We start from the raw sequence: 19201 nt of genomic DNA on the forward strand, positions 1-19201 counted from the left end.
ATATTGTATATTATAACTTTAAAATTTAAAACAAAGTGAAGAAATTTCAGAACTTTATCTAGGAAGCATTTTAGCGATGAGGCTATTTGGAAACTCTGGAATTCAAGTTCACTTTTCCTGAGTATGTCTACACCATCATTTCCCACTTAATAGAGAAATAAAAACATTACATTATGTCTATCTTGATCCATCTTGAGTAACTAAAAACTTGTATCATAATTTCTGTATTTTAGAAGTGTAGATTATGCTTTCATTCTTATTTCAGGACATGGTGCAAAAAATGTTTCTTCTGTTCAATCTTTTTATTGCGGTTTCAGAAAATATGTAAAATAATCATAAATTACATCAAAGATTCAGTTTAAGGCACGCGGGTCTAAGCAATGATATACACTATTAGCTGTACAGACAAAGGTAAAAAATTTCAGTTATAATTATATGAATTATTAGCATTAGAGATATGACTGGAATAAAATTATTCTAATGTGTTTCCCAAGAAAGAGTTTTATCCCTTGTGAATTGACTTGTCTCTGAAGTTTGATAAGAGTAATTATATATTCAAAGATTTATTTTAATGTAATCTTTTAAGATTTTCATTCTGTGACTAGTCTGCAGATATGCAGTCAGAGAGAAGGTACGTTTACCAAAATAGAAATCTCTCCCTCCCTAGCTGAGCGGCTAATGCCACTCAATTGTAACTTATCCACAAATAATATAAGATTTTTTTTTTAAATCAACATTTTAAGAAAAAATATGAAGCCAACAGAAGGAATGTGATGTTTCAAACAATGCAAGAATCTGTGTACATGTATTTCAGTGAATTTACTCAGAAGGAAGAAAGCCTATTTACCACAGTAAATGAAAAATTCACTTCTAAAAGTACAGCTAGAGGAAGAAGTACCACTGTCATTACTGCTCTTGCATTCACTTCTGGAAAAGCTAACTCAATACTGTTTGAATTTAAAACTACGATTGTGTGATAGCATTTGTTTTGTGCTTCACTTCATTCCCAGAATCACTCTAGCCATTTGAGGAATAATTCACCATTTTTGAGAGTCTGCTCAGAATAGTACAACACTGGAATAAGATTGGTGTTGCAGATTATGCTGTACTGGCAAAATTATGCAAAAGAGTTAACATTCTGTTTGTTAGCTCTGTGTCTGACTCAGCTTTATAAATCTTCACTTCCATAATTGTTGAGGCTACCCTTATATGTTAAGTGGTTTTAAGATAGCAAATGACACAAAAGAATTTAAAATGCCACTTCACTTGTTTTATAAAAGGATATCAGTTAATATATCAGATGTACTTGAGCTCACATGAAATAGTAAGCAATATCTTTTTGTAGATAAACTTTCTGGAGACAGAATAAAGCAAGTCATGGAACACATCTGGAAACTTCAGGAGTTCTGTAACAGCATGGCCAAGCTTGATATTGATGGATATGAATATGCATACCTTAAAGCTATAGTCCTCTTTAGCCCTGGTAAGGAATTTAGTAACTGTATCTTTTTAAATAATAAGCATTCATATGTTAATGTTTTAGCAATTTTTTTAATGAGATTAATGTGTTGAGATGAGACTGGTCTGTTAAGGTGCAGATAAAATGTTTGTTCCATAATGATTTATCACAAACAATATGTGTTTTGAAAATAACTTTGGAGCAACATAACATGTTATTTACAGTTCCAATATATCAGGTATTTCCTGTACATCCACCTTAGAAGACTAGATTCTCAATTACCTTCAACTGAGAATCTACGAGTAATAAATTAATCTGGGATGTGCACTAGCAATATTAGTGAAGTAAATGGCAGGAAGGATTAGAGGAACTACATTCTCAAAGTGACAAAAAGAAATTGGCTTCAATTTTAGTATTTTTAATACACTCATAAGAGGGATCAATGAAATATGAGCAGAAATACCACCGTATTTTATATGGAACTTCCACAAAATCTCCAAAACTAAATGTAAACAGGCTGTCTTCCATTTGTTACCAAAAAAAATGACAGCAGACAACTAAAGCATCATCAACAGTGTTTATGAGATATGAGGATTTACTCAAAGAAGACACTTAAGATTTTCTGGAATGATAAGGTAAGGACATGAAAGAAATGGGAAGTGACAGTCCCTTCAGCAAAGGTGGAGAAATGTTCCTAGGACACAGAAAGGTTAATTTAAAACTGCTGACAGGCTGAGTGAAAGGGAAAATCTTGCTCATAAATGTAAATTATTTACTTTCATTCAAAGGCGTTTACCATGTTGAATTTAACAAAGTACAAAGAAAAGGAGTATCTTGTTATCAGGTTTGGGGGAGGGGGGTTGCACTGATACTATTTTTCTCTTTGTAATAAAACTTACTTTAATTAGAAGCTATTGGTGTCCTGAAATTTGCTTTTGAAATTATTTTGCGGATTGTACCATTAGGGTTAGGTTTATTAGGGTTTTTATTCAAGTTGGAGGACCAAGAAATTCTCCAAACTCAAGCTAGCTCTGTCCCGTTTCAAGGGAAGAGCAGTTCAAACACAACACAGAAGATACTTGGGCATAGTCATATATGTGGTATTTTCTGTTTTTTTCTGATCATGTGACTGTCTTTGAGGAGCTGAGCTAGCTGGAATTAAAACATGAGACAGACTCGGGAAGGTCGAGAAACTGATGTGTCAAGAAAACAACCCTAGATATTGCTCAGTCAGCATAGTTAGTCAAAATCACAGAGGCAAACACTTTAAAAAATGTAAGGTTAGAAACATGAGCTAGGAGTGTCATTGCCTGGTACATACCTACAGGCTTAATCTTTTTCCACTTTCTTGTGGATACACACAGCTATAGAGAGAAAAGTGAGCAAGCTACTTCTGAAGCCAGGAAGCAAGTGTTCAATTGGGTGGTTTCCTTTATACAGCTAACATGTTAAACATCACAATACAAGAGAAATATTTAAATGAAATTAAATGCAAGAATCTTATAACTACATATATTTCACAATGTATAGGGAAACAATCTACATACAGAAATGTTTTGTTTCTTTAGATCACCCTGGTCTGACCAGTTCAACCCAAATAGAAAAATTCCAGGAGAAGGCACAGATGGAATTGCAGGACTATGTACAAAAAACCTATCCAGAAGATACTTATAGGTATTTATTGTCTATAGTACCCAAAGTAATGTTGTGAGCTGTAGCTGGCAAAAGTACGAAATAACATCATTGATGTAAAAATTTCCTTTTTGACATCTGTTCTTTTTTGACTGTTGATGAGAAAGAACTAGAACCTTGTTCATAAAAGCAAACAGGTTTGTTTAAAGATAGGTAGAAGCAAGAATAGCTGTCTAGCTTCTTCCATGTAAATTAAACTTGAGTACTTTCTGGTTTTTTTTTTAGTTTGGGGTCTTTTTTTTGAGAATCTCATTGCTATGTTTAGAAAAGTAAACATACTTACTTTATTAGAAGTCTCAAGAGTAACTGCCTCTACTCCATCAAACTTTAATTCAAACTGCCTCCTTTTTCAAGTTAGTCGTCAGAGGCTTTGGGATAATAAAAGGTGATTATCATCCTTTAAATGTTTGTCAAGTTACATGTGCAGAAAAGTACTAAAACTCAGTTTATAAACCTTGGAAAAATAAGGATTGCATGTGGAGAACCAACTCTTCAGCTTCTGTTTACAAGAAATTCCCATGTCCTTTGTGTTTTTTTAATTTCCAAGGACTTCTCTTTCAAAGTATCTAACTTGTTTTTTCATCTCTTAACTGTTCCTGTTCCTTATTTGCTAGAAATAATTGTCCTGTTTTCTAATAATCTCCTTCAAAACTATTTTAAATTTCATCAGCACAATGATTCTCTGTACTACAAGGGAATTTCTAACTTCTGTCTATCAATATATCCTAGAACATGTTCTCTTTTACAGTGAAAGGTATCCCCATGTAAAGAAGCATGCAATCCCATACATTTAAGCAACATCTGAGGGTAGTGTATCTTTAAAAAACAAAACAAAACAAAACACAAAAGAAAAAAGCCTGTGAAAGAGAGAGCTTCTCCCATCTCAGAAGCTGGTTTCTGCACTGATCTTACAGACTTAACTCTGTGTTGGGCAACAGAAAGGGCATCAGGAGTCCCAGTTAGGTGCAGTGAAGATGGGATTCTCTGCTTCAGAAATATCCTCAAATCCCACATTCTTCTTCTGTGTGCAATTCAATTATTCTGGTTTGATGCGTGAGAGCTGGATATCTGCCATAAAAAGAAATACAGAATTTGTTCCATATACTTACTTCTCTTAATAGTGGCTGAAGGAAGAAAATCAAGAGTTACATTTCCCAAACAATGTCCTATATTTTAATTGACATTGTCTATATCCCTGTGCTCACCCATAGATAAGTTTAGAGTACAAATCTGATTATTTCTAAGCAACTGAATGCTGGCACAAATTGAGATAAAAGTACAAGTGTTATAATTTTCACAAAAACAGCAGCGTAGCTTGAATCTTTTTGCAATTTTCCCCTAAAGTTTACAAGATATGGTATATTAGCAGAGTGGATCTTACATATTTTCTCCACAGATACTCAAGCGTTTTCCAGGGGCCTGTGTTCAGCGCTGCCTAAGGTTTGCTATTACATGGCTCTGGTTCAGGAAATCTATTCATTTTGGCATTTGTGATGTATATCTGCCATATAAACACAGCAGATTTGCTTTCATCACTGTCCTAAATTTCAAATGCATTGAAACTCCAGAAATTCAATGCAATCACTTCATTATATTAGATGTCTGTTAACATCCTGGTACTTAAAAAACCACAGTATTTGGCAATATGTATGGGTAACAGCACATCCCTCCAAATTCCTTTTCTCATGAGAAGCAGATTCTCTTATTTCCTTTTATATATATCCAGTCCCATTCTTGCTGTCTGGTTTGTCATTAAGTTGCTAGGCAACTGAGGACGATGCTGATTTTGGTTTAAATTTTAATTAAGCATTTTACTCTTAAAATTTTGCAAATGTCCTCACTAGTCAGTATGAATATTATTAGTCTCAGCATTGTTCTAAATTATGAAGTGGTTCCAGAGCTGGGAATTTCAAAAGTAGACCAGGAGAATTGTGTGTTTGTACATACACAGTGTATCTATAAAGGGCATTAATATGTCTTTTTCATTGGAAAACCACAAAGAAAGATGGTGGCTTTTCATTTCACTTGCAGGTTAGAAAAGTAACCATTCTTTTTATGGTAGCTCAGTTAGCTTTAATTGCCTCTTTACTCCCATTCATGAGTTATGGTAATAATAAAAACAGATCCAGCTCTTTAGCCACAAAGTATTTTAAACTGGTATTATATGTATTTATAATCCACTGAAATTCTTTTTCAGGCTAGCCCGGATTCTAGTTCGCCTGCCAGCACTTAGGCTGATGAGCTCTAGCATTACCGAGGAACTATTTTTTACTGGTCTCATTGGAAATGTTCCCATTGACAGCATAATCCCCTACATTCTCAAAATGGAAACAGCAGAATATAATGGTCAAATAACTGGCACGTCTGCGTAGTAGGAACAACACAATTTGATGGATCGAAGTAATTTTTGTAAAAACATACAATTATGAAGTTAAAAGAATAGCATTTTGGTATGTAGAAATATTTCCAACTTGTTATCAGTTTCCTGTCAGATTTCTCCTTGTCTGTTTGCTGACATTGACAAAATTTAAGCAGCTATTAAAAGACCTGCTATAGGATCTTTTCTGCCACAAGGAATATTTTTGATGCCTTTCATTTAAAAGGCTATGGATTACTGAACATACTTTTCACATGCTTTGTATTTAGAAATTATCAGTGGTTAAAAATAGAGTTTTATAATATCAGAGATTAGTAATAAAATTACTTTAAAAGTAAAAAGAACAGTATGTATATATTTAAAAATATCCTTGGAGTTAATATCTAATAAATGCCAGGGTATAATACTAGCACTTTGTAAGCACTTCTTGTCAAAGCGACATCATCAACGTCCTGCTTATGAGTATGGAAAATGAAAAAAATTGCATATGTCCTTAGTCCAAATGCTATTGATTTCTGTGAAAATGTAGAATGCTACAGGAGACAATCATTTATTCTACAAAAAGTCACTTGCTCTTACATTATGCATAAAATATTAATGTGGATTCTTGAATTAGATACCCACATTATATGAAACTATACTATTAAATTAATGCAGTTGTAATTCACAGTACGATGCAGTCATAGTGACTATTACGTGCTATCGGAATTATCCAAACTAGGAGAAAAAAATGTGTTTCTTGCCACAGTAATGATGAAATATTCAGGTTCCTTAAAGTTTCTGTTCAGACCAATGCAGTCATGACAAATGTTATTCTAATAGTAAGCCTTTTGATTGTGGGAAAAATCAGTCATTAACTGGAAGAACAGTCATTTTCAAGTAGAGCTGTGTGATGCTCTTTGAGCATGCTCTTTGTATTTCCAAATTTACTCCTTCCCTCTCTACTCCTAAACACCCTCATCATCCAGCCAAAGGTACAATTTAAAACCTGAAATGCGTAGAACCTCTGGCTGTCAGCAAGAGTATATTACAAAGTTGTCTTACTTTATTTCTTCCCCCTCCCTCCCCTTCCCTGACTGAGCATTCCCAGTTTTGCAGTGCTCTCAACCTTCCTATGACTCAGTTTGAAACTGAAATAGTTAGGATTTACATTCAGTCATGTACAATTGCAGTTAATGACTGATATACCATGAAAATTAACTACTTTTTAATTGTCTAGAGTGATGAGCCATCGACATGTTTTCTAGCATTGGCTATTAGCAGCTAGCATTGCTTTCATTTTAGTATAATTTATTATCATTGACATTAAATATTTAAAACAATCAAAGTTTAAAAAAAAGTTATGGCAATTAATACCTTTATCTGATCCTGGCTCATTAGATGCATCAATTATTTTAATTATTTGTATGGTAGAGGCATTTTCTACTTCTGTATTTTTACGTGGCAAAAATCTTATGATAAGTTCAGCACTTTTGTTTTTCTTCTGTTACTGAGATTTATTTAGAAACACCAACCAGGTTGGCGTTTGTGTCTTTTTTAAGGGTCTGAATTCTAGCCAAAAGACCTTAAGTAGCTCTAGATGAGGCTTCTGATGTAATAAAAAGTCCTAACCTGGTATACTTCATTCTCATTAGGAGGCTCACATTTGTAGCACTCATTGTGACACGGAAAGGTATTTAATTTTAGCTTCTGGATGCATTAAAGTCTTCTACAGTTACCATTGTTACACAGCATTCAGAATCTTCTCTTCTCAAAAGCGTGTTACAAAGAGTCCCATACACATGCAGAGATTTGTAATATCGCACTTTCATTTCTCTTGGCTTTTGCTATAGCAAATGAAATTGTCATATTTTTAATGTGATGGAAGGTCTGCACTCTGAATGTTAAGTCAACTGGATGCAGAATTTTGTACTAGCTGTTTTATTGCAGTGTACCTTTTTATGTGATTGTGTCAGCAGTTCTGATGCAAAGTCCCTGTTTTAAGGGTATACAACTTAAAAATTAATTGTGATATTAACAACTTCAGAAGAAATAGCTACCTTGGAAAGAGTTGTAGCCATTTTTGTTAAAATTTAAGATTTTATTGGGTTATGTCATTGTTGTTCTAAAAGCAGTATGCATTGACCTGTTGTGATATTTTTCATTGCAAAAAAGATTATGCAGTTTAATTTGCTTTCAGTATTTTGTAAAAATCATTTAAGCAGATAAGTAAGCATTATTAATGACAAATGAAATATTCCTTAGCACAAAAACTAGCCATTGGAATCTTTTTTCCCCAGATTTGAATATACACCAGCTGGCTTTTTCATGACCAACATTATTTCCACTTTCAATTTTTCAAGTAAAAAGGTCCCATTTTCTGTGCAAAAAATTGTTTTCCTAATTTTTCTTACTTGTGCTGTAAGCATAACAGTTCAGGAAACAAAATAAAGCCACTACAGTTTTTTGGGAACAGAAGGTTTGCATGAAATAAAACTTAAAGTGTATGCATTGTATTACATTTGTAAATCAAAATGGTAAATATCATGCAACTCTGTTTACAAATAAACTACACTCCCTACAAATGCAAGGCCACATAATGATATTTTTGATCCATCTCTGGTAGTCACTTACTCTGCAGATAGTTCCCTGGACTTTAGGGATAAATTATTAATTTGTGTAAATGAAGTAACAACAATGCAATCCATATCTAGGGTTTATTTATTGTGCATGCATTTAATAGATGAAATGGACCGGTTCCATACTTCAGATTCTGATATTACCACCTAAAGGCTATAAAGTCTCTCTTTGTGTAGCATCATCAGCATGATTTGCTGGCTTGCATTAGTCAGAACCAAGCTAATTTAGTCTTTATGCCATTAACAAAAAGTACTTCCTCTAACTATACACTATTTTGATTGCAAGACTAACAGTTTGGATTGTAGAAATTTGGATGGTAGATGGTAGATCATAGAGCTTAAGAAATATTCAGAATCTAAAAGGTTTTGCATATTTGAATATTAGCTATAAATAAGAAGAGAGATGTGATGAATAACCTAACACTTCTTTCTTACATGCTGCTCAAGGGCTGTCATAAAAATGAGCCAAAAATTTGGCATATGATGGAGAGACACTGAAAGGAATCACTTAAAACACTGCCATATAAAACTATAAACCATCTTCTCCAGTGCAGTAGGGCTCCTTTGCACTAAATTTCAAGTGTAATTACAGCATCACAGACTGGTTGAGGTTGGAAGGGACCTCTGGAGGTATCTGGTCCAACCCCCCCTGCTCAGGCAGGGCCACCTAGAGCCAGCTGCCCAAGACCATGTCCAGGCAGCTTTTGAATATCTCCAAGGATGGAGACTCCACAACCTCCGGGGGAAACCTGTGCCAGTGCTTGGTCACCCTCAGAGTGAAAAAGTGTTTCCTGATGTTTGAGGGAACCTCCTGTGTTTCAGTTTGTGCCCACTGCCTCTGGTCCTGTCACTGGGCACCACTGAGAAGAGCCTGGCTCCATCTTCTTTGTACCCTCCCTTCAGGTATTTATATCCATTGATGAGGTCTCCCCCCACTCCGAGCCTTCTCTTCTCCAGGCTGAACAGTCCCAGCTGCCTCAGCCTTTCCTCACAGGAGGAATGTTCCAGTCCCTTCATCATCCTTGTGGCCCTTCGTTGGACTCTTTCCAAGGTTTCCATGTCTCTCTTGTACTGAGGAGCCCAGCACTGGACGCAGCAGTCCAGGTGTGGCCTCACCAGTGCCGAGTAGAGGGGAAGGATCCCCTCCCTCGACCTGCTGGCAACGCTTTGCCTAATGCCGCCCAGGATACCATTAGCCTTCATTGCAGCAAGGGGATGTTGCTGGCTTCTGTTCAGCTTGGTGTCCACCAGGACACCCAGGTCCTGTTCTGCCAAGCTGCTTTCCAGCTGGGTGGCCCCCAGCATATATTAGTGCCTGGGGTTGTTCCTCCCCAGGGGCAGAACTTTGTGCTTCCCCTTTGTGATCTTCATGAGGTTCCCTTCAGCCCATTTTTCCATCCTGTTGAGGTACCTCTCAATGGCAGTACAGTCCTCTGGTGTGTCAAGCAGTGAAGCTGCTAATCTATCAGTGATCTAGGTGTAATCTAGCAGTGAAGCTATTTTAGCTCATTCAAAGAAATCTTTTTTTCCTTTTATTTCCATCAATAGAAAACAGATGTTCAAGAGGCATAGAACTGATGAAGGGATTCTTTCTGCCAACACTTTAGGTGTTGCTTGGTAGCAATAGAAAAAGGTACATCTAAGGAAAATGGGCCTCACAAAGTTATTCTTGCTCTGTGTTAACCTTTGACATTTTTGGCCTCTTCTGGTGATTTGGCTTTCAGGCCACTAACATAAGGAAGGTAGAGCAGTGTACACAGTACAGCTGCAGAATCTAGCAAGTTTCAAACTATCTCTGCAGAAAATACAATGCTGATGCAGTTCTTGTCATTTCTGAGGTTTGTTTCATCCCCCTGCCAGTAACTGGAAGATCCTAACAGGCTAATCTTACTAGCTTTACTTTTAAATTAGTTTAATTTTGTTTCTTCTTTGCAAGTGCAGACTTTTGCTTATGAATATGGGACAGGACAGGTTTTTTATTATTGTAACAAATATTGAAAAGCTATTTCTTGATTTTTAAGTATGGAAATAGCTTGTTTTCATAAAGGCCAAATTCCAATGCCAAACCTGTGTTTACAGAACTAGGACTCAAAGGACCACAGTCTGAAAGAGATTCTAAGAAAAGTGACATCTTCCTGAAGCTCTGCTTAGTGCCTAAAATTCACTCTCTCCAGCATTTTTGAGGTCCTGTTTCTGCTGCTCTTGAAATGAAAATATTTTAACTGTAGAAATACAGTGATAAACTACCTGGTTAGATCTGTCTGAACTTGAGTGCATGTATGTATTGATAGTAATTCATTGAGACAAATGTTTGAATTCTGTGCTGACTGAAACTAGGGCATGCAGGGAGTGATAATGAGGCAATAATGTCCATTCTCCATGTGCTTCATTCGTTTTCCAGTTCTTTCAGAAGAAACTGGATTTGAATCTTGCAGATAAAAAGAACAATGATCAATAACTCTGTAGGAGCATTTTGGGTCAGCTTTGTAATAATGATTTTTACTGCATTTGTGACAAGGGCAAGAAGGTATACTACTTTTCTTCCCTTCATTTACTTACATTTACTGAAGAGATGCAGAACTAAGACCATGTGGAAAAGACATCTTTCTCTGCCTATTTACATTGCTTGTAGATTAGATACAATGCTTTTGGTGCCAGTGATGTTACTCTGGCATGAAACTGGTAGAAAAGGAAAAAATAATCTCCAAGGAGAGATCCTTCAAAGAGATCATACAAGTCTTTATTTTAGCTGCCTTAAAATGTTAGATTATTAAGGAGGCTTAGCTTTCAGAGCACTCTGGGGCAAGAAACTATTGTTGGTCACCATTGATTACTTGGTATCATATACCAAGTCTCTTTTTACCATCATCTGAAGCACTTGGCCCTCAGGGCAGCTGTAATGCCTCCAGTGAATAGCACTGACTCAAGATTTCTGTGCAGAATACAGCTGGCTCTGCATTATCATTATAGTACCCTTTGGCAAAGGGCATATTCTGAGGTGTGATAGGAAAACAAGTCAGGGCTGAAACTTCCAGGCAAAACCAGTTTCCTGACTCTTCTTTGGTAGACACTGTAGAACACTTCAGTGTTTTCATTGTTGTGTATAGTACACAGGACGTTCACAGGTTCCTGAAAGATTTCATACAAGATGCTGAAGATGTCAGTACATTTTCCTGCCGATTAAAGTTAAGAGGGTAGTTAGGGTTCTTCCCTGATTACCTGCTGTTTAATTAGTAAGGGGTAATTTTAAAAAGCACCGAATAGCATCAGTAGCCAAGGGTATCGGGAATAGAGTTTATACAGGAAAAGGGAACTGGAAATTATCGGACTGAGGATACGGCCAAAGCAACAGTGATCAAAGCAGCTTTCTGCAATAGCAGCACCAGTCAGGGGCCGTGTTTGAATTGGGTGGTGTGAACAGTAGAACTGGCAGGTCACTCAGACGTACACAGGTGCAAGTACCTATAGGATGATATCACCCTCAAAGAAGAAAAAAAAATTTTAATGTTGATTTTCTATTTGAAATCCCTCTCCTCCAGTTACTCTTAAGAGTGCAAAAGCAGCGTAGGTTGGTTCTTCTTCATCTACTCTTCCCCATAAGAGAAAAAGCAGAAATACCAGGCAAACAACAAGTAGGCTCCCATCTGTCCCAGCAGTTTGCCTTGCTTGCCATACATACATCAACAGAACAGCTGCTGCGGTGGTTTGCTCTGATGATAAGCATGAGCCTGCTGTGAGAGCAGCACACAATGTCTGCAGTCCTAATGACTCCATATATCCAGGGAGAATCAACAAAATGAGGCCATGTTTATCCTATAGAGGAGAGTAAGGGGTAGAGGAAGGACAATTGCCAGCATCTACTGGATCTTGAATGACGGAAAATTAGTTTAAAAACCAGCTTTATATGAAAAATTACCAAGAGGGCATGGCAAAGGAGAGAAAATGAAAACATTTACTTTTTGCACCTTTTAATTCTAAAGTTGCTGAGTCATTTTAACAATAAATTCTCTTGAACTAAGTTCAGGTTTATTGTTTGATGAAAAATGCCATAACCCCTCTTGTTAGATAATGCTACAACCCTACTTCTGCTGCAGTCAACGTTATCAACATTATATGGGAAATTATTTGTGAAAAAAAATTAGAACATTATTTATACTGAGGTTGCAAGTTAAAGTAAAATTCTTCATAAAGTTTAAATGCTCTAAGTCTAAATATATTAGACTTGGAAAACATCAAACCCCAGAATTACCTTATTATTGAGCTTTTTGTTGTGAAGTCATGCTAAGTTCATCACAGATAATACTGTCATAATGTTCCATAATTCCCACAGCCTGTTTTATCCTCTGAGTTACATGAATGCTTTGAAAATGGCTTATTATTGTTAAATTCATGCCCATCTTCCTTCTTTTTGAGGGTTTTAATAGATTTTTACACATCTTTATTTTGTGCCTCCCACCATTGTGCATTTCTGCATGTTCAATTCTAAAACATGAGCAGCCAATGCATATGTGCATAGTTGTATGTATGTGTGTATGAATGTATATGTTTATACCTATCTGTCTAAATATATTATGTACAGTGTAAAGAAAGTGTGTAGTGTATGTATATATGTACAGATATGTAGCCATGTATTCATACCGTTCTATATGTTAAAGCTTTTCATTCGTTTGCTAATCCAGAGCTTCCTAGTTTTCATTTCTTAGCCCAAACTAAGCCTCGCTTAAGCAGGTGAATCCTCATGAATTTCAGAGCTTTGCACCTTTTTCTAAACCCAGCCTGAATTTAGTATTTTCTATTCAGAACTGATAAATATATTCCATGAATTCTCTGGCTTTTACATTACTCCCTTTACCTTTTCTTATTTGACGTGTAGAAGTCTGCCAGTGAATAGGTAATTGAACATGTAATGTCTGTTAAAAATAAATGGTTAAATAAATAAATAACTACAGTCATAGAAAATACTTGCCTGTTTTCAATACATACTCATTCTCCTTCAGCCTTCTGAGAGACTTTTTGGTAAAGTTTTATTTTGCAGTGAAACTTGGTAAGGGATTGATTTTTTTAAGTCTTCAGCAGTGGCTAACTGGAAGAAAAACAAGTTGCCCTTCATCATTGAACTGTAGCACACAGAACAGCATGCAATAGATGCGGTTTAAAAAAATCAATACTCATATTGCCATAATGATAACATGAAAACAAACCGTTAGTTAAACACAGACTATGTACTTTGTTCAATGAAACAACATTTCTGTTACAGTGGTAATTAAATAGGAGGGAGATTGCAATTAGTTTATTAGCAAGCATCAAGACTTATTTAGAATTTTCATGATGCATTTCAATTCTATATTCACTTTCCAAAGTTATTCTCTTTATTGTCTAGCTTAAACTAAACAAAGCTGGTTAGTTCATTTAGTTGTCAGGGCTGATGTCCATTTTCACATTCTCTCCTTTCCTGAAACTAATTTGCGCAGATCTTGCACTCTGTGTGTGTTGAGTTTCCATTGTTCACATGGGAGCTGGGCATATGGAGCATTTATGAAGTGAGACTTGCAGTAAGACAATTTATTACTCACAGGGAGTATTCAAACATTTAAATTATCAAAATATAAGTAGTTCTTGTTCCTTTTCCCTCCTGATGACTTAAGTTACAAAGGAAGCCTTCTGCGAAAGTAATTCTCCTAACTTTGTTTTTTTAAAGAATTTCACATACCATGTAGGGAAGTAGTTCAGCAAGTCTTGTTTCTGTCATATGAAAAAGGTGAAGCGGAATTTTCTGGCCATTTATTTCCACCTTTTGTACTCAATGTGGCAAAGACTTGTGTATGTTTAAGCAGATGAGCAGACACCAATGAAAATAAAGTGAGCTTCTTGCATGCTTAAAGTAAAACACAAGTCTCTTTCAGAGTCAGGCCCTCTGCTTGTAAAGTCTTTGCTATGGAAAATGCTAAGAATGTTCTCTGTTTCTCACTATATTGTTTAGTAAGTGTGTATAAGCTTTTGTTTCAAATACAGAAAAAATCTGTAAAACATCCATTTTAACATTTCAAACCTTATTTTTGAGATTTCCAGCAGGAAAATTATTTAAATTAATGTCAGGAATTCCTGTGACAGATGGTCCTTCATTGGTATCTTGACAATCAGTGCTGTTTGAATAATGTTTGCTTTCCTCTTTAAAGGCTGAATGGAAACTTGAATGTCTATTAAGTCATTGTACTGCAGTAACATTTTTAAAGATTAGGAAGCCAGTTGGCATATTGATCAGGATCTGTTTAAAAATTCAACTGTAAATTTAGAAAAAAGAGCATATTTTAAAATTGTGAACTTGTTTTACATACACGTTTGAATTGCTTGTATTCTGAAGGACAAAATGCACCCAAATTTAAGTGGCAATAAAGGCTCTGTTGTAATACTCTATGGAAACTGTGGAATGTGAAATCAGCTTTCTCTATTTGATCACAGAAAGCAAAAGTCTGAGAAGCACACCCTATTGCCAAGTATCTAACAGCCCTGAAAAAGTGGCTGCTTGTACATTTTTTAATGATCTTAGATAAATGATAGTAAGGCACAGGTCCATTTTAAAATATTTTCGATGATTGTGGGTTAAAAGTAGGACTGAATAAATTTCAAATAAAAAGGACATTCTTTAAGAAGAAAACATGTTACTTAGCATATATGTTAGATTTCTCGTACATGGAATTAACATTAAATGTGGGAATATTTTTAATAATTAATCTATACTCCAAAATACACTGCAAGCCAGTATTCAAACAGTTTCATAACTGAAAAACTGCACATCATGTAAGTGTTGTATCTATTTGGCATACCAGGGAGTTCTGAGCACCTACAAAAATAGCAAATTTTTATAAAAGGAATCATCTCCTTTTAATTCCTTGGAATATTTTCTGGAAGTCTCTGTTCGTTGTCATTTAGAAAACTATTGTTTATGTTATTATATTTTAATGTCAAGTTAAAAACATTGCAGAAGTTAATTTTTTACAGCTTTTGTGAAATCAGCATTGTTATGTGTGATAGCATTTAAAAATAATAGCATGTTCTTTTTTTAATCTGAATTTTATATCTAATCAATGTCTTCAGTCATGAAGAGGAATTTGCATTGTTGTGTTTGTATATAGAGTATTGCAGTGCATGGTTTAGCTTATGCATTTTATTAAATGCTGTTTAAATGTGGCATTATATTGTTGTGGCTTAATACTACTACCTAAATGAGGTTTATACCATTAAAGTGAATTACAAATATAAATGCATGCTTGAGTTTTATTTTTAAGTTCACTTAATTTCTTCTTAAACATTAGGTGTCTAAGCTAAATGCATAATTTACTGTCTTTCAGGGAGAAACAGTATTTTCCCTTCACTATAGTGATTATGTTATGAGTGATTTAACCGGGCCTAAGACAGAAGATAAATCCCATGAACCTTACTGACACCAGGGAACTACTTCTAGGAGAAGGAGAATGAGGAGGTTTTAATTCATCTTCTTTAGCATTCTTTTTTTTTTTTTTTTTCTTCTTGAGGAGCTAGATAGTTATCTATTAATAGACAATGCTTTATGTTTACTTTTATCTGGTATCTCCTTCCTGTTCCCCAGGTTTGAAATAAATTAAGGTGATGCATTAGGTCTTGTTTTAGTTCCCTTCACACACACTTTATAACAGAGGTAATGAACTTGAACTCCATTCCAAACAGTAAATGCATTCTCCATTTTATATATAACATGGTTGAGATGCACCACACATATTTATATAGAGAAGATAGTAAACTTCATTTCTTGTGGCTGCTATTAGAAACATGCAACTTCTTAGAGAAGTTTCACTTAGCAGAAATGAGGATTAATATGACTTTAGGTTTCAGTTGTCAAGTCCCGGTGTCTACAAGAAAAACATGGATGTAAAAGTAAAAAAGGTCCTTTTTCATTTAGATGCCTGCTGTGAAGCAGTTTTTGTTGCCTAGTTTTGAAGTTTGAAAAGGCAGAGCATTCAATTTGCTACTCTAGAGCATCTAGAAAAGAAACGACAGGAGCTCAGGGGGGTATCACTAGTCAAGATTAGTGTGCATTGACAGAATTTCATGTAGGAAATGTTTCAGAGTGTTTCTGTATCCTGTGGCATGAACTCATGCATCGAGTCAGACCAATTTTTCTTGAGCACAAAATGCGTTTTTTGCATTTGATGGAGCTGTCTGGCTTGTTACAGAGAAAAACGTACAGTCATTCATGCCATGCCAAGTAATGTATTAAACTGTTGCTTTTTGTATTTCTTTAGCTGCTTAAATGAAAGTAATGGTGAAAAAGGAAACTCCTTGCCAATAGCGTGTTTCAGAAATTAATTTGCATCAAGGTATGATGTTACTACAAAGGGAAACAACAAAAAACTAAAAAAAGCATGTGGTTTTTTTTCTTTTTTTTTTCTCTTTTTCTTCCCAGGGAGAAGAGTTGCAGCCCTTTCTTTATGTTTTAGTTCCTCTTCCAACTCTTCTACTTCCCTTAAACTAACTAGTTATTTCTCCCGCTTTAGCCGTCACAAGACAAGACCTGCGTGTACCTTACTTTTAATTCCACCCTTTCTTACCATCTTTGCCGCACAATCGATTTGGGTTGGGGTGGTTTTGGCTTCCTTTTATTACGCCCGTCAGCCCAATTCACTCTTTGGGACAGGAGCCAGGAGCGGCTCTGGCAGGTCGCAGCCCGGGGACGCCCGGGTCGGGCTCCGCTGCGCCGCCGGGGAGCGCTGCCTCGGACCCGGGCAGCCTTCTCGAGAACATGCACGCTTGCAGTAGCCACAAAGCGGTTGCCAGTCTGCAGAATGCAGCTTCTCGGGTAAACCGCGAAATACTGGTGGAAAAGACCTCTGGCCTTGCGCAACGTCTTTGAACCGAACGCAGCTCTTTCTTTAAGAGAGCGGGAGAAACAGCGGGGGACCCGCGCAGCCGCCGTCGCCTGCAGGTGAAGCGGCACCTTCCTCCCCGCCAGCTGCTGCCCTCGCCGCCGGCAGAGCCGCCCACCCGCCCCAGACCCCCGCCGCGGCCAGGACCGCCGCGGCAGGCGGAGGGAGGCTGCGCTTCACCGCCCTGGCGCCTCCCGCGGAGCCGCGCGGCTGCTGAGGGAACTGCGGCTCCCGCCGCTCTCGGCGCGGGGCGGGGCCTCCCGCCATTTCCGCCCGGCGGCGGAGCCGAGGCGGGCCCGGGCAGCCGCCATGCCGATGAAAGGCCGGTTCCCCATCAGGCGGACGCTGCAGTACCTCGGCCAGGGCGACGTTATCTTCAAGAGCTCGGTGAAGGTGATGACGGTGAACTACAACACGGCGGGAGAGCTGAGCGAGGGGGCGAGGTGAGCGCGGGGGCGCGGCGGGGTCTGCGCCTTCCTCACAGACATCTCGGCTTGCGGGGGCGACTGCGCCTCCCTCAGAGACATCTCGGCGTGCGTTTGTGTGTTTTTCTTCTCCTCCTTTCCAGAAAGTTTGTGTTTTTCAACATCCCCCAGATCCAGTACAAGAACCCCTGGGTGCAGATCATGCTGTTCCGGAACATGACCCCCTCGCCCTTCCTCCGCTTCTACCTGGGTAGGTGCCGCCGGGACCGGCGAGCCGGGCCTGCCCCCCTTTCCCGCCCTGACCCCCAAGGGGGGGTTCCCCCCCGCAGATCCGTCTGCAGGAGGCATCAGCGCAGCGACGGTTTTCACGTTGGAAGCGTGATTTGATCCGCATGTCTGTCATTCGAACTCGGCCTCGGCGTCTGGGCCTGCGACGTGGGAGGGAGGGTGCTTGTTCAGTGACATATTAGTAAAGACCCTGCGCTCTCCTCCGCTGCCTCTCACTTCTGCCAGCTGTCCTAGGGGCACCCTAGATGAGGGCTGTGCTTTTTCTGTTGAAAGACTGCAGTGTACATCAACCATAGAAGAGAAGTAGACATCTTCCATGTTTAAACACTTTTTGCAGCTACCGTTAAACAGCATGCGGTGGGGAAGAGGTACTGTTTGATATACTATGACAAATCTTTCTTGACAGACAACGGAGAACAAGTTTTGGTGGACGTGGAAGATAAAACCAACAAAGAGATAACTGAGCACATTAAAAAGATCTTGGGGAAAAGCAAGTAAGTAACACTTAATAAGTTAATGTACAGTCTAGCACACATCATACTATCCCTGCATACTATTGTTTTGTATAGAGAAGGAAATACCACTTCTTCCAGAAAAACATGAGCTAGGTGAAGTCCACAAGCTAGTAACTGTAAATCCATCTTTCTGGTAAATTGGGCCCAGGGAAGGGAGAGGAAACATTGCCATTCAGGCTTCTGATAGTAACAAACAGATCTCTTTTCTAGAGAAACACTTGAAAAAGAGGAAAGAGAAAGGAAAAAACTATCACATCCAGCAACTTTTGGGCCCAAGAAGTATCATCTGCGAGAATGCATGTGTGAAATTGAAGGCCAAGTTCCCTGCCCTGCTTTTGTGCCACTGCCCAAAGAGATGAGGGGAAAATATAAAGCTGCTATAAAGAACGAAGCATCAGCCTGATATCTCAAGTCATGGAGTTGTTCTTCCTTAGGGCTGGATGATCAAGGTACTTCAGTGAGAGAGAAGAGCTAACAGCTCCTGGAGACAGGAACGAGCAAGTTCATACAATACAGACAACCTTGCCTCCTAAGTCTTCTTACAGCTACAACTAGAATAATTAAAGTGAAAAATAAACAAAAGTTGAAAACCCAGCGCTTTTGGTGCCAGTTTTACAAAGCATTAACAGCACTGCGTAAAAGGAAAACAGAACAAGGAAAACAATGACTAGGGCCCCATTTCCTACTCGTGCCTGCATGTATAAGGTTATGGCATAGACTAGACTAAAAAGTTAATTTATCTTAGAAGCAGCACAGAATTCCACAATTTACAGAAAGTGGTGTAAAAGTGTTTCTGCTGATTTCCATCTTGTACTAGCTGAAGACAGTCAAATGATAATGTAACTAAGGGGAAATTTTCTTTATTTAGTTACCACTCAGAAACCATTAAAAGTCTCACTTGCAACAAGATAAAACTTTTGCAGTTGA

The 19201-nt window shown here is 37.7% G+C and overlaps 2 protein-coding genes across 7 annotated transcripts in view; both read left to right on the plus strand.

Annotated features, from left to right (window-relative positions):
- The window catches only part of NR2C2 (nuclear receptor subfamily 2 group C member 2), a 49079-nt gene extending 33200 nt beyond the window's left edge, over positions 1-15879 (plus strand). For all 6 annotated transcript variants that reach the window (XM_075053408.1, XM_075053409.1, XM_075053414.1 and 3 more), the window contains 3 exons: positions 1346-1483; positions 3028-3133; positions 5349-15879. In XM_075053408.1, the coding sequence (XP_074909509.1) occupies positions 1346-1483; positions 3028-3133; positions 5349-5523 (419 nt within the window). In that variant the 3' untranslated portion in view covers positions 5524-15879. The remainder of the gene's footprint in view (positions 1-1345; positions 1484-3027; positions 3134-5348) is intronic.
- A 1412-nt stretch (positions 15880-17291) lies between these two features.
- On the plus strand, positions 17292-18868 carry MRPS25 (mitochondrial ribosomal protein S25). The gene is made up of 4 exons (XM_075053415.1): positions 17292-17489; positions 17615-17721; positions 18166-18253; positions 18485-18868. Exons 1-4 carry the CDS (start codon positions 17356-17358, stop codon positions 18675-18677), a joined length of 522 nt encoding a protein of 173 aa, XP_074909516.1. The 5' UTR covers positions 17292-17355; the 3' UTR covers positions 18678-18868.
- The last annotated feature ends 333 nt before the right edge of the window (positions 18869-19201 follow it).

Source organism: Buteo buteo, chromosome 21, assembly GCF_964188355.1.
Source record: "Buteo buteo chromosome 21, bButBut1.hap1.1, whole genome shotgun sequence".
Classification (NCBI taxonomy): domain Eukaryota; kingdom Metazoa; phylum Chordata; class Aves; order Accipitriformes; family Accipitridae; genus Buteo; species Buteo buteo.